Source organism: Castanea sativa, chromosome 9, assembly GCF_040712315.1.
Source record: "Castanea sativa cultivar Marrone di Chiusa Pesio chromosome 9, ASM4071231v1".
Taxonomy (NCBI): domain Eukaryota; kingdom Viridiplantae; phylum Streptophyta; class Magnoliopsida; order Fagales; family Fagaceae; genus Castanea; species Castanea sativa.
The window spans coordinates 30,592,780-30,609,036 of NC_134021.1; the positions used below are offsets into that span (position 1 = coordinate 30,592,780).

General features: G+C 34.2%; 1 protein-coding gene across 1 annotated transcript; it reads left to right on the plus strand.

Annotated features, from left to right (window-relative positions):
* The first annotated feature begins 1,815 nt into the window (after positions 1 to 1,815).
* LOC142610906 (putative glycosyltransferase At5g03795) lies at positions 1,816 to 9,747 on the plus strand. Its single transcript, XM_075782888.1, has 3 exons — positions 1,816 to 2,289; positions 4,187 to 4,754; positions 9,109 to 9,747. Exons 1-3 carry the CDS (start codon positions 1,932 to 1,934, stop codon positions 9,611 to 9,613), a joined length of 1,431 nt encoding a protein of 476 aa, XP_075639003.1. The 5' UTR covers positions 1,816 to 1,931; the 3' UTR covers positions 9,614 to 9,747.
* Positions 9,748 to 16,257: the final 6,510 nt, after the last annotated feature.

A 16,257-nucleotide genomic window follows, 5' to 3' on the forward strand; every position in this document is an offset into this window, starting at 1 on the left:
AAAAGGGCCAAAACCTTCAGAAAATGTGGTGCGCATAATTCATCCCAGCTCTGGCATTTTAGAGTTGTGATAGTTTTTCAAACTTAACCTTTAGAGGGTATTTGACCGGTACCACACCGGTACTCTCTTGAGGCTTTCTTTCTTGTCGTGTAGGTGTTGTTTAGAATGTAAGAACCATGCAGCTTACTGACGATTTTTGACATCATCAGTTATCTCTATATATTAAGATGATTTTGAAAGTTAGTTATGGTTTCAAAAAATATTAAAAATACCTCCTAATCTAATAAGATAATTCATATTCTTAAAAAAGAAATTAGCCTTTGAACATGCGCTCACGAGCGTGCTCAGAGGCTTTTTTTTTTTTTTTTTTAAGTTAATAATTTGAATCTATTATAATTTGGGATTAATGCATTTTTCAATCACAAAAAAACCTAGATGTGTGATGAGTAAATTATTTCATCCAAAATGCAGAACACTCATCACTCTCCTAGGTATTTCTGTAATTGAAAAATCTAGTAATTTCAAATTATAATGGATACAAATTATAAACATTTACAAAAAAGAAAAGAAGAAGAGCAATTTGAAAACCACCAGGAGAGTGGTCCTGTTTTGTAGGTAACATTTTAGTAGGAGTTAAAGATGTATCTACTTATATAAAAAAAGTGTATATATCTATTTAGTTTAGTTTTTTTTTTTTGTTGATATTTAGTTTTGTTTTTGGATAAACATGGGTTTTTTTTAAGGAAAAAAACAGCAGTGAGTTGTTTAACTTATTTTTTTTATTTTAAAAAAAATAAACGTATAGTTACTATGAAGAGGTGGGTTAGTGGAAGAGTGTTCTTGTTTTGTAGGCAATGTTTTAATGTAAGTTAGACATGTATTTTTACCAGACTATCCTTTAATTTTGTCTCTACTTAAACCTAGGGGTGTAAGGGTATTTTGGAACAAAAATTTTTTTGGTCCAAACAGGTGAAGCCCCTTAAATAGTTATATTAGTATAGAAAATAGGGTTAAAATTGTAATTCAACAAAATTCAAAAACAAAAAATTACTAGAGAAATTTTTTTCCTAAAAATTAGCACACTCTTTATTTAAAGAGAAATGATATGTCCACAACATTTTCACAACATTCTTACAACAAATTCTAAGTGTTAGATTGTCTTATTTAAATATATCTCACACACCTTTGATACATTTTTTCCAAAAAATTAGCACATACTAAACTAAGCAGTTTACTCTATTTCAAATCCTAAATTTTAGTTTCTTAAAAATCATTTCTATAATAGATAAATTCAAATTAAAAAATTACATTAAACTCAAAATAAAAAAAACAACTCATCACTCATGCAGAGCGCGTGTGATGAGGCTAGTATTATTTAATGTGTTGAATGTTAAAATAGAAACTGAAATATAGGGTGCATTGTAATGATATGTTAAGTCGATAAATAACTTTTTGATGTGTTAAAATATGATATATATATATATATATATATATATATATATTGTTTTAATGTTGGTGCTAAATGGATGCATGACCTACATAAATCCTTGCCCTATAAATAAAAAATGGGTTTTGCATGACTTATATATTTGTAAACTATTTTAAGAAATTTTTTATAAAAAAATAAAAAAGTAACTAATTTTTGACTTTTTTTTTTTAATTTTTTATAAAAAAATTCATAAAGTAGATGATTAAAAGCACCTAGTTCTTCCATGGTACATTTTAAATTTTTTTGGTTTTTTATTTTTTGGTTGTTGTTGAAGAGAGAGGACATTTTTAAAAGAAAAGAAGACCAAGTATTAGAATCTTTCAAGGCACTCCAAGTGCGCAGGTGGTTGGTAGTTTTCAGCATCACAACACTCTGCTTCAAAGCTGCCTATTTTGACGCCATTCCCATGTAAAAAAAACGAAGACTAAAAACTAAAAACCCAATGGCTCGCCCCTCCTTGCTGTTATACTACTTCTCAGGCTCAGGCTCATTCAGAAACTTCTTCTTCTTCATCCCCACAACCTTAGCTCTCACAACGTCTCTCTTCATTCTCTTCTACATATCCACCACCTCTAACCTCTTCACCCATTATCATCCACCTGACCCATCCTTTTTAGGCCTCAATTCTCCATTTGGGTCTTCAACTTTCTCTCCCCTTACTCGCCAAACCGTCCCTATTTCATTTCACAATCATTCCCAAACACCCTTTCAATTACAGGTGCCCCAAATTGTTCATTTGGGAGAAGGAGGATTTGGAAGTCAACGCCCTCTAGAACCTCGATTCCCCCCAGACGATCATGGTATGTCAATTCTGGTTTTTCCTGCTTCTGGGTCTCACTTACTTGTCTGAAAGTATTTCTATTGTGTGTGTGTTTTTTTAATGGGTTTTGTGTGAATTTTCACTCTTTGTGTGTATTGTTTACTATTTTTGGAAAGTTGGAATATTTGTTGTAAACCAAGGCAAAAAATAGAAAGCTTGTAGCTGGGTTCACTGGCATGTAAATTCTGATGATATTTGTGCTGATGAGCTTGTTCTTCTTGTATTTATTTGGTATTTCCTATGGACTTTGGGGTGGGATTATTGTTTATAAACCTCTGCTAATGGGTGATGGAAAAAAATTACTATTTGATTTTCTTGGCAAGGATTTTCATTGTCTTGATGGGAAATTAGAACCTTCATCAACTTTGCCTAATACAACCTCTGGCATTGTTGAGGTTAGTTCTTCAATCTTTTTTTCAAAACAAAACAACATCAATAATAAAAGGTTTTTGTTCTCCTTTTTTCCCTACGGTTCTGAGAAAATTTCTAATATATTTACTAATACAACTTTGCCTAATACAACTTCTGAGAAAATTTCTAATAGATTTCTTGGCAAGGAATACAACTTTTGTCTTATATAAAGATGAAAGTTGTGTTTTGTAAGTCAAAGTCCAACTGCAACTTCCTTTTTTTAATAAAATTTAAAATTGTCTTTCGGTCACATTTGAGAAAAATTTGTATGACTACCCTTGAAATTAGCAAATTTCTTTTTTGCTTTATTTATTGCATTGATAGTTGAAGGTCAATTTGATCCATCTGCGTGATGAGATCAGAGTTCGGTCTAATATATAGAATATAAATATCTTGCAACGGAATGACCTTGTATCATGTATGCTTAGAAGGACCCTTATACATCCATTTGCTCTGAATAGATAAAAGTGACCTTCTCTAAAATCTATGAGTGCTTAATAGATAACTTGTCTATACTTAGAACAGATTTTTTTGGCTGAATCAAGTTCTAAAAATTTCAATTTGATTGTGGATCTCTTAGCTTTTTCTCCCCCACCAAATACATTTTTTATAAGCAATAGCTTCACTAAGAACAAGATGATAGAAAAAAAAAAAAAATCCTGTTTTTAAGATATGGTTTTGATGCTATGGATCTTTTGCTACTTGCTTATGTTGTCTTATGGTGGATATTTTGTTTGAGGACTAAGACACTTTTATGAAAGCAAGGTTAGCTGATTCTGCACTCTCATCTTGTATTGGTTAGTGTTTTGTGTCATTTGAACAAATTTCCGGAACATGTCCAGCTTCAATGGAGTCAGTCATGCAATACAGTGGGTAATATCCTCATAATACAAGGCTATTACATATGCTGATTAAATCAGAGGTGTGAAATATTTTAGTGAGTCAAACTGGGAGAGTGTATAATATTATCCAACTTGATGGATATTTGCCCTTGTTTTACAGTAGAGGGATCCGTCATATTCAGATGAGTTCACCTGACCATTTTCACTGTATACAATTTTTGGCATGAGTTGGGCGAGTGGGGAGGTTGAAGAACTTCAATTAATGATCATGAACTTTATTTCTTAATCCAAAAGTTTGGAAACTGTTTTTTATGGTCAGTCATGCAATACAGTGGGTAATATCCTCATAATACAAGGTTATTAAATATGCTGATTAAATCAGAGGTGTGAAATATTTTAGTGAGTCAAACTGGGATAGTGTATAATAGTATCCAACTTGATGGATATTTGCCCTTGTTTTACAGTAGAGGGATCCGTCATATTCAGATGAGTTCACCTGACCATTTACACTGTAAACAATTTTTGGCTTGAGTTGGGTGAGTGGGGAGGTTGAAGAACTTCAGTTAATGATCATGAACTTTATTTCTTAATCCAAAAGTTTGGAAACTGTTTTTTATCGTTCAGGAAACTATGTGAATTACAACGAGGTGTACCATGATAGAGATATCTTTGTGGAAGACTATAAGGAAATGAATAGGAGCTTTAAGATATATGTTTATCCTCACAGGCGAAATGATCCTTTTGCAAATGTGCTGTTGCCAGTGGGTTCTGAACCTGGGGGTAATTATGCTAGTGAAAGTTACTTTAAGAAGGTCCTTATGAGTAGCCATTTCATCACAAAAGATCCAACCAAGGCAGATCTTTTCTTTCTGCCTTTCTCAATTGCAAGCTTGCGGCATGACCCCAGAATTGGTGTAGGAGGTATCCAAGATTTTATTAAAGATTACATCCTCAATATTAGTCAGAAGTACCCATATTGGAATCGGACAGGTGGGGCTGATCATTTCTATGTTGCCTGTCATTCCATTGGACGGTCAGCAATGGATAAAGCAAAAGAAGTGAAATTCAATGCAATTCAAGTTGTGTGTTCTTCTACCTATTTCCAACCTGGGTACATTGCTCATAAAGATGCATGCCTGCCACAAATTTGGCCGAGACAAGGACTCCTCCCTAATCTTTCTTCATCAAACAGGTGAGTATGGTTTTTATTTTTATTTTCTAATTATCATTTATCATTTATTTTATACTGGAAATTTTATAAAATTAGAAATTTATAAATCCTCTATGTCAAAGGTTAACAAAGGTTGAGGATATTTTACAATGTCAGAAGGCCAGTATGAAAAGTCATCTTGGTTTATAATTTATTGATTTATTTTTTTTTTAAGAAGGGCATTTGGGTAGATAACAGCTTTTAAGGCATTATATGTTATTCAGCTTATAGTTATTTAACATTTTCCCTCCCCATCTCCCCTCAAAAAGAGGGGGAAAGAAAAAAGAAAATAGAAAAAGGAGTTATATCTTAACTGACTGCACATCTCTTGGACCCAAAAAACCAGATGCATTTTGTCGTATCTGTCATGTGTGGTTAGGTTAATTATTATTTTTATTCTCGAGTGACATGCCCATGTAAACATGACCACTCTATTCAGTAGGAAAAGTTTGTCTCTACTTTTCCTTTTGGTCTATTCTTTATGCTTAGCTATAAGCAATCCTCTACTTAAGTTTAGGATGTAGAACCACTTGAGAAAACTCCTAGGTTAGTAGGTTGAAGGTATTTACAGTGGTGTATCTCTAGAGTCATTTCTTTTTAAATAAATTATTTGAATCATATGTACTTCATTGAAGGATTGTGCAATTCAAGTTACTTTCCCCACCATAATCAAGTAAGCATCTTAAAGTTAAGATGACTTTCTCAGATTCCCCCCCCCCCCCCCACAAAGAAAATAAAGCTATGGCCTTGAAAATCACCAACGAAACACCACATTTTAGAAGCCCATCTACTTTGAAATTTAAACAATTAACCCCATGAGGTAGCAAATTTGACTAGATATTATACCTCATTAAGCAGAGGCCATTAGATCAAATCTCCTCTTCCCCCTCTTGGAGCCAAAACTTATTAAAAAGAAAGGTTTTTTACCCATGCAAATTGGTGTGCACAAATACAGTCTAGGATTTAGTCTCTTTCAATGGGGGTGAAGTAAGGCTACCTACAAACTAATTCTCCCAGACTATGCAAAAGCTAGAGCCTTGTGCATTGGGTACAACATCTCTAATCACCCAATTGTTTATCTTATCTTTTTAATCCCTTGATGTCAATTGTCAAGATGGTCAGGTTGAGTAAGCATCAGATCATCGGGATGTCTTTCCATTCTCGGCTTTCTTTTTTCATTCACTGTTGATAAGGGTCAAAAGACAATATTTGAGTTGCTTTTCTTTTACTTGTGTTGGAATTTTCTTTCGGCACCTGCTGACCAGGATCAACATATCTTCATCAGAAGATGTTTTTCATTCTCAGTTTTTTCTCTTTTCCTTTACCATTGCAAAAGGTCAAAAATAATATTTGGCTTTCTTTTCTCTCATTTTTGTCTTGGAATTTCCTTTCTGCACCCACTGAAGGAGATCAACCTTTATTGTTTGATGTAGTTTGTAGTGGATTTTAAGGAAAGGAAATTATTATTTAAAAATCAATTTGAGTTGGAGTAGATCTAAGAATCCAATTTTATGTTCTTTCTTTGTTCCAGGCAACTGAACACTGTGAACAGAGTGTTAATTCCTTTTCTAGGCAATTGCACATGCTGCATAAGCTAGCATTCCTAGTATAAGACCTGTGAAATTGTTGATTGGGTCGATTGTCAACCATTTTGATTGATAATTCTGCACCTTTTAGGGGAAAAAGTATTTCCCCTTCTATGATTGGGGTAGTTCACAAGTTCCTCTCTTATCTTTGAAACCAAATAATTTCACCCTTTATGTTTGTAAAATGAGCTAATGCCCCCAATATGTTGCTTTTTCAGTTAAATCCAATGGAATCACAATGATTACAAATGCTATCCAAAAAAACAACTATGCAATCCTCAACTTTTTCTCTTCCTTGTGGTATACTAATAATTTCTTCAAAAACTTCCATTGGATTTAATGAGAAAGTAACGGATTTGAGGTATTTGCTCATTTTCCAACATAGAAGAGGAAATTGGTTGGTTTCAAAGTTAAGGGGGAAATTGTGAACTACCCCAAAGGGCCCAAACATAAAGGGGAAAAAGTGCTTCACTTCCCACCCCCCCCCCCCTCCCCCTTCCCCCTCCCCTTTTTTCCCCTAAAAAGGTGCAAAATAATAAATATCAATTTCATGGCTAACACTCAACAAATCTTCACCTCTAGCCCGTGAAGAGTTGTTTTAAATAGTACTCTCTTTGTGAAACATCATTGTTTATTAAAAAAAAATGTCCTTTGTCCTTAACAAACGATGTGATTACTTTAGTTAAAATGATATTTGAAAATTTTAGTCAAAATTTCCTTCGCAATCATCAATTAGATTCTTCACAAATCTCACCATGCACCGTCCATATCTATCTTCCCTTTCTGATAATATAATCAAACGCTCTTCTCTACCTTTTGCTCCACCATGCAATATACTTTTTAACCATATCAATTATCAACTTGTATAAGTTCTTGAATGCTTTCTCTCTCTTTATTACCAGCAAAGAGCCTTTGCTAACACTTTCACAATCCTAATCCAAAAAATCTAGCTGGCCCAAAGAAATCATATTCCTTCCAAGTTCTGGCACGTCTTATATTATCAAAAGTCTTCACAAATCCGTTAAATATCATAATTTTTACTGTACTTATCTCTAAAACTTTACATTCCAAAATATTAGCTAACATAACAAAACTTCAATCACAAATCTTGCATTTGTCAAACCACTTTCCATGCTAACCATATGAAAGGACCTGGCAGAGTAAAAATACATGATTTTTTAAATACATGAATCTGTACTAACTATAAGAATACTGGGCTGAATTGGACTTCCTTGCCATATAAGTATGGGGTGGCGGCCAGGGTTGAGTTTGAGATTCGAACCCGTAAGGTGTGTGAGTCTTAAACTAGCGAAAAAGAAAAAAGAAGAAGTACTACCCCCATTATTTCCATTCTCACTATCTGTTGTAATAATCATTTCGTTCATGGACTGCTAAATATCACACATTTCTCTAACTCTTTTAAATCAGCTCCCAACTTCCTACATTATTGCATCCTTCCATGAAGAGTAGTACTCCAAATTGTCTTATCTTAACTTCATCTTGTCAAAATTCTTTTGATGCAGCATATTTCTGCTGGATTTGGTTCAAACTTCATTAAAAAGTCATTTAGAATTTTTGTTGACTTTTGAACTTCATTGCCTCCAAGCAATTATTTACCCCTTCTATTTTAAGTTTTTCCTTTACAACCAGTAGTACAGTCACCTAGGTGTCACATGAAGGTTGAAGTGAAGTTAAAAGCAGTACGACTTGATTCTCCTCCTCAATTTTACTATTCACATTTGATAATTAAGTAATCAACTCTATTAAAAGCATTTCGATGATCCTAATATCATCACCTTCCTTCAAATGTAGCTAATACAACACTTTAATCAAAGTTCAAATACAAATTTGTAAGTGATTTTCACACACACATACATAATCAGACATAGTGAAAAGTTTATGTAGTGCCCTAATCAATCCTTGTTGCACCATCTTTGACAATGCTTATCCAAAGACATTATTTTCCCATCAAAGGATTTTACCTTGAACTTCGGCTGGCCATCATCTATAAGATCCTTAACTAATAGGTTTAATATCAGTTTGAGTACACAAAATTATAAAATAGCAAGCTCTACAAGACACAAAGTATGACATGATTAATTATCTATGTCACAGGTAAATCAACTATCAACAATATGGATTACAAACTATCAACTCTAAAAGTCACATACTTAACACTCTCAAATCTAGGACCCCAAGGTACACAACTAATGATGCTCCTACACTATCACACTAGAAAAATTGTCTTCCAATTCTCACACTATACAAAGTTATATGACCACTCATATCTATAGACCATTTTACTTTTTCTTTTTCTTTTTTTGTTACTGATATGGGATTACTACTCTTATATAGGAGCTATTCCACCTCCTTACTTGTCAATGTGGGATTCCAAAGCTAATAAGGACACCTTGTCTACTAGCTCATAAGTGGGACCCAACACCACGAAACAGAATGGAAAGAATAGTCATCTATTTGTTCTCTGATTAACTTCTGAACCAGGTTTCAGTCGATAACCCTAACAACCAAAGTAGGTTAATTATTATGCTATAAACTATACTGTCTACTCATTTTTGTTTTTCTTATTTCGCTATTGAGGGAGGAGGGGGAGCTGTATCCATGATATATCAATTTAGTATGCATTAAGATATATTAATGTTGATAAAAATTATGTCGTCGTAGTTTTATTGTTGCTGTGATGTCTGAATCAACTGGAACTCATCTTGCTTCCATTACAAATGAAATTACAGGAAGAAGCTCGCATTCTTTGCTGGAAAAATTAACTCCCCAGTTCGAGAAAAACTTCTTCAAGTATGGAGAAATGACACCGAGATCTTTGCCCACTTTGGCCGGCTCACAACTCCTTATGCTGATGAGCTGCTTGGGAGCAAATTCTGCCTCCATGTTAAAGGCTTTGAAGTAAACACAGCTCGTATTGCAGATTCACTATATTATGGTTGTGTTCCTGTGATCATTGCCAACTACTATGATCTCCCATTTGCAGACATATTAAACTGGAAAAGTTTCTCAATTAATGTTGCCACTTTAGATATCCCATTGCTTAAAAAAATCCTTAAGAGGTTTAGCTTTGAAGAATATCTAATGTTACAAAGGAATGCGTTGAAGGCGCGAAAACATTTCCAGTGGCACCTTTCCCCTGTTGATTATGATGCATTTTACATGGTTATGTATGAGTTGTGGCTTCGACGGAGTTCCATAAGGCTTCCCTTGAATGCTTTTGTTCATCCCAATTGATGACCCTAAATTATTCTCAAGTGATTTTTTGTTTCACAATAGCATTTGCCTTTTGTATTACTTATTACTGATTAATTTTCTCTGTAAAGCAGTTCAGCATGTCATATCAGTAACTCCGGAAAATGTATAAATTGTTAATTTGTTATATAGAGATTGTGAAAGGGAAATAAGGGGTGCAGTTGGTACACGCCTGAAAGATCTTCAATTTTAAGATTGCAAGCTATTCCCAGCAGAAAAACAGTGAATCAAACAAAACAAAACAAAAGAACTATTAGGCATGGCATATTGCAGCATGTTCTTGCGTGCCTTCTGCACACAGCATTCTACTTCTTTTGCTAGGTTTGTGAAACTGCCCTACTGCTCAAAGATAAACTGTAATTGCAGGAGTAAATTATTGAAAACAGATCTATATCAGAGATTGGAAACTTTTAAGTTCTGAACCCTATAGGTGAAACACCACAATTAAACACATACTGAGGTTTCAAACTTTGAATCCTCCTGAATTAAAATTTGAAGATTTAAGGGGTTGTCATGAACGTTAACATCTTTATCATTGCTCTTCCCAACATCATAATTGTCCATTTTAATCCTCCTGGATTAGATTTTTAAAGATTAAGGGGGTAGTTATAAACGTTTACTATCATTATCATTGCTCTTCTCAACATCAATATATCATAATTATCGTGATAATCTTTGAAGTACCCATTTTAACTGAAAAAAGAATCTCTAAAATAGCTTATTGGAAGGGGAAAAAAAAAAACTACAATCAGTATCTTCAAGACATGGTTTGTAGGCCAAATCGGTCATTTACCACTTTCTGCAAAAATTATTAGCAACATACCACTGTTTGCAAAATAAGTAGCAATATACCACTTTTTTGAAACTCGAATTTGTTGTGTAAATCGACTTGTGCTGACGTGGATTTTATTATTGAAGAAATGCCACATGGAGCTCGAGCTTGGTAAACTCGAGTTGCATGTAACACAATACTCGAGCATACCAAGCTGAAGTTCCTTGTAAATACAAAATTTGCTTTTTTTTTCTTTCTTCTATGGTACTTGATCTTACCAAGCTCGAGTTCCTTGTAATATGGAACTTGAGTTTTCTAAGCTCGAGTTCCTTATAATTTTTTTTTGATAATTCACAAATAAACATAAACATAAAAATAAGTATTTTTTTTCATTTGAACGCACAAACATATGTTTTTATTTATTTAAATAGAAGCATTGTAAAATATAGAAATTTAAATTTCAACATATTAATTTTTAAATACAGATCTATTTTGAGGCGTAAAAAACAGTTTTGAAGTGTAAAAAAAATTCAGATCTGTAATTAATGAAAATACAGATTAGTTTTAAATTGTAAAAAAATTCAAACCTGTATTTAATGAAAATACAGATCTATTTTTAGTTTTTAAAAAAAGATTCATTAATGAGCAGATTTTTGAAACTCAAAAGAAAATTCATAACAACAAGAGAATTATTTAAAGACTTTTTAACTAAGTTTATGCAACTCATAGCAAACTCATAGCGATAACATCAGAAATTGAAATAAAAAACATCCTAAATCTAATCACGCACCATCAAGTAGAACTAATAGATAAGATCACAGCAAAAGGAAAAGAAAAACTACCTCTTGCATGGATGTGCTCTTCTTAGTGAAGGAATATTTTAGGGTTCAAAGAAATTTATGCAATTCTCTTTAAAAATCCTAAGGCTAGAGGCTCCAAAACGTCTTTAATGTAAGAGAGAAAAGAAGAGTCAGAAAGAGGGGAAATAAAAGACCGAAAAGGTATGTTAAATTTTGAGATCCAGCCTCTATTTATAGATGTATAGAAAAAATCTTTCACATTCCTTTTAGAAACACTACAAGTCAAGAACTTACATATCTAGACGTGGTAAGACGTAAGTTCTTCTTTATATCTGAGTGGTCCACTCTTTCTGCAATACTTATCAATCATTGACCATACAGTAATTCGGAACAAGATTGATAAAGTAACAATATGTAGCTTAAACTTCTTTCAGTTCGGTGTGCCCATGGCTAAAAATGGAGAGAGATTTTTTTTTTTTTACATGTTGTTCTAATTTCTCATTGTAACCCCCATTATTTTAGCCAATTTGACTAGAACGCTTCCGAGAAGTTAGAAATTTATGAGTGTGTTAAAATGAATGAACAAATTCATGGACACAATTGGATATGCGGGGGGGATTATGGCTATTGTGGAAGACAGATGAAGTGGAAGTGTTCATTCTCTCATTTACATAACAGGAAATCCACGCCACGGTAAAGGTACGTTACTCTAACCTTTCCTGGTTTAGTTCCCCTATTTATGCTAGCCCACGGTTAAATGAAAGGAGAATTTTATGGTCCAATTTGACTAAAGTTGCCCAGTTAAATCAATTGCCTTGGCTGCTTATGGGAGATTTTAATGAAATCCTTAGTGGGGAGGACAAATATGGGGGTAGAAGTATAAACATTAAGAGGGCCTTAGAGTTTAAGAATTGCCTTGATTGTTGTAACTTTGGGATTTGGGGTTTTCTGGCCCAAAATACACATGGTCCAATTGCAAACAAATTTCAGATTTAATTTTGGAAATGATAGACAGGTGTTTTGCGAACCCGTCTTGGAGGTTATTATACCCTGAAGCTTTGGTCACCCACTTAACCAGAGTGCACTCAGACCATTGCCCTGTCCTAATTGAACTTAGTAAACCTCCTCCCACAACTAGAAATAAGCCGTTTAGATTTCAATCTATGTGGCTGCTACACCCGGAGTTTCCCAAATTTGTTAAAGACAACTGGGACCATGATCATCCACTGTCCTCTGCAATTACTAATTTTACCAGGGAAGTTAAACGGTGGAATGTTGAGGTTTTTGGGAATTTATTCACCAGGAAGAAGAAAGTGCTTGCCAGACTTAATGGTACTCAGAAAGCCCTTGCAAGTAACCCCAATGATTTTCTGATCCACCTAGAGAAGCAACTTATAGAACTATACAATCTTATTATGCTTCAGGAGGAAGAGTTTTGGGCATTAAAATCTTGCCTAAATTGGACGGTCTTTGGAAACCGTAGTACTTCCTTTTTTCACACTTCTACGGTGGTGAGAAGGCATAGAAATCGAATCAGAGCTATCAAGAATAATGTGGGTGAATGGATTCCAGATGAAGAGGGAGTGAAAAATCATATTCTTCCCAAATTCAAGAAGCTCTTTACCACTAAGCTGACCTATTCTACTCGTACCTTGGAAGTGGAACACTTCTCTTGCAGTGTTCTTTTTGAAGGAAAAATTCTGGTTTTGTATCTCATACAAAACACATAGCGGAAGCAACAAACAAAGATCTATTTCATTCATGATTGATAACGTGCACTATGTAAATTTCAGAATTTAAGAACAAGATAGCGTACCTTGGTGTGGAGAAATTCAAAACAAAGATTAGAAGCACTTGGGAACACTTTTAATCTTCACTCCAATTCCACTTTACGTCCAAGATGTGTGGTCTCTCAATCAATTTTTCAAAGGGAGAATGAAAGTGTGTCTCACACTCTCTCGCACACAATTTCTTATTTTCTTTTTTCACTAATAAAAATTATGTATGTTTCTCTCTTTATAACTAATTGATTATCTAATTGGGTTGGCCTATTGGGCCTTTCCAATTGGGCTTTAGTGTGTGGCTTAGAGTGGGACCAAAATGGACTAATAAGACACTAGCTCCAATGGGCCTTGGGCTTTTCTGTCAACTCTTGACAAGTCCAAAGTTACCATTAATTATATTTAATACCACTATATAAATATAATTGCACTCTAGGCCTTATTAATAATTATATCCTAAAACTTTATTATACATGCAACCCCTTCATAAAATATTCGTAGTAACACAAAGTCATAAATGTAGACTGCCACTTTGTAAATTACTACATCTTATCCTTGAGTACCCGGTTTAATCCTTTAAAGTTATTCATTATATATTTATGAAATCCAATTTCATAAATATATACTTTAGTAATTTCTTACTAAAGTGGTTAGGTCTAACTCTCTAAATAACTGAAATCATTAAGTTTATCTCAAGGGAATATTTTATATCTCCATCAAGAGACTATGAATTCCATCTTGAGAATATATGTTCCATCAACACTAAATGTGGCTGCCCAACATACTGAGATTTTGACCGACACTTCAGATCTCACTCTTGATATATCAAAGCAACCTACACTTCATGATCATGTCCATTATTCTCTCAGGATTAATAGTTCATGCAAATAGAAGTCGTGAGATTTATTATTCATTTGACAGTCATTAGGAGAATAATAAATCTCACAGCGGTCCTGTTCAATATGTCTTAACTCTTAAAACATATCAACATATCAACTAGAAGTCTCCACTTCCATGATCAAGACAAATCATCTTAGTTGACACGTTATAGTTTTCGCAGATGAAATGCCCAATTTCATCACCGACTACGAACTATAAATTCTAAGTTTACAAAGAACTTGTGATTTACATCTTCTATGACTTTTCACATAATCACATACAATGCATCTCATGGACTATATGATAATGTCTCATATTCATGTTACCATTATTTTAGATAATAATAAAATAATTTTATCAATCACAATATTAAGTCATACATCATGTCTTACATAATGTCATACATAATATCATACATAGCATCATACAATAGGATTTAAGGGCACTAATCCTAACAATCTCCCACTTGCCCTAAAGACTATTGTGCACTAATCTAACTTCCATTCCCTCCAAATGTGACTCGAAAGTCCTTTGAGGCAAGGCTTTGGTAAAGGGATCTGCTAGATTATTTGCACTTTCAATCTTAGCTACCACAACATCTCCACGAGCAACAATGTCTCGAATGATGTGATACTTCCTCTCAATGTGCTTTCCTTTCTTATGATTCCTTGGATCTTTGGATTGTGCAACCGCTCCACTATTGTCACAAAACAATGTGATGGAAACTTGCTCCATTCTCACAATACCAAGATCAGAAAGGAATTTCTTGAGCCAAACAGTCTCCTTTGCTGCTTCACAAGCAGCAACGTACTCGGCTTCCATGGTGGAGTCTGCAATACAAGATTGCTTAACACTCCTCCAACTTATGGCTCCACCTCCCAAGGTGAAAACACATCCTGAAGTGGATTTTCTGAAATCTAGATCTGATTGAAAATCTGAATCTGTATAGCCAATGGGAATCAAATCCTCACTATGGTAAACAAGCATATAATCTCTCGTTCTCCTAAGATAGTTGAGAATATGCTTTACAGCTTGCCAATATTTTGGTCCTGGATTTGATTGATATCGGCTGACCATGCTAACTGAATAACAAATATCTGGTCTAGTACAAAGCATGGCATACATGAGACTTCCACCTGCAGAAGCATAAGGAACTTGTCTCATCATATTTTCTTCCTCTTGAGTCTTAGGCCTTTGGTCATTAGACAGAGGAACTCCATGTCTAAAAGGAAGCAATCTTTTCTTGGAGTTTTGCATGCTAAACCGTTCTAGGACCTTATCTATATATCCAGCTTGTGATAAGCCTAACATCTTATTCTTGCGATCTCGCCAAAGCTTGATCCCTAGAATAAAATTAGCCTCACCCAAGTCCTTCATATCAAATTGGCTTGACAACCAAACTTTAACCGATGACATTACCCCTACATCATTCCTAATGAGTAGAATATCATCAACATAAAGCACTAGGAACATTACTACTTTGTCTCGATGTCTTTTGTACACACATGGTTCATTAAGATTTTGTTCAAAACCAAATGACTTGATTGTTTGATCAAATCTGATGTTCCATGACTTAGATGCTTGTTTAAGTCCATAAATGGACCTATTCAACTTGCATACCATATGCTCTTGGTTCTTTGCTATGAAACCTTCTGGTTGCAACATGTATATTTCTTCTTCAAGATTGTCATTAAGAAATGCAGTCTTGACATCCATCTGCCAAATCTCATAATCATAATGAACAGCAATGGATAAGAGAATTCTGATAGATTTAAGCATGGCTACTGGCGAAAAAGCTTCATCATAATCAATACCTTCTTTTTGTGTATACCCTTTCGCCACTAGTCTTGCTTTAAAGGTTTCAACTTTTCCATCTATCCCTCTCTTTCTCTTGTAAACCCATTTGCAACCAACAGGTTTAATGCCGTTAGGCGCCTTTACAAGATCCCATACATGATTGGAATCCATAGAATCCAATTCAGATTTCATAGCTTGGACCCAATGATGTGCATCTATATCACTCATTGCTTCATCATAAGTGTAAGGATCCGATTCAGCCTCTTCTAAGATAGCCTCATAAGTTTCTCCCAAACCTATGAATCTTATAGGAGGCCGAATAATTCTCCCACTACGACGAGACACCTGTGTACTAGACATCTCATGAGTAGTATCTTGTGGTGTATCTAATACAACCACATCATCCCTAGTTTCATCAATTGGTTTTTCAACTACAGGTTCATTCATTTCAGCCAAGACAACTCTACTTCTAAGAGTAAAATTATTCACATAGTCATTTTCCAAGAATTTGGCATTTGTGCTAACAAACACTTTATTATCCTTATGACTATAGAATAAACCTCCAACTGTTCCTTTTGGATACCCTACAAAAAATAC

What these genes read in the sequence shown, in the direction of transcription:
- LOC142610906 (XM_075782888.1), top strand. Translation starts at nt 1,932, where the DNA reads ATGGCTCGCCCCTCCTTGCTGTTATACTACTTCTCAGGCTCAGGCTCA. An exon ending in ATTCCCCCCAGACGATCATG is followed by an intron (nt 2,290 to 4,186) that starts GTATGTCAATTC and finishes TTTATCGTTCAG; the next exon opens with GAAACTATGTGAATTACAAC. An exon ending in AATCTTTCTTCATCAAACAG is followed by an intron (nt 4,755 to 9,108) that starts GTGAGTATGGTT and finishes ATGAAATTACAG; the next exon opens with GAAGAAGCTCGCATTCTTTG.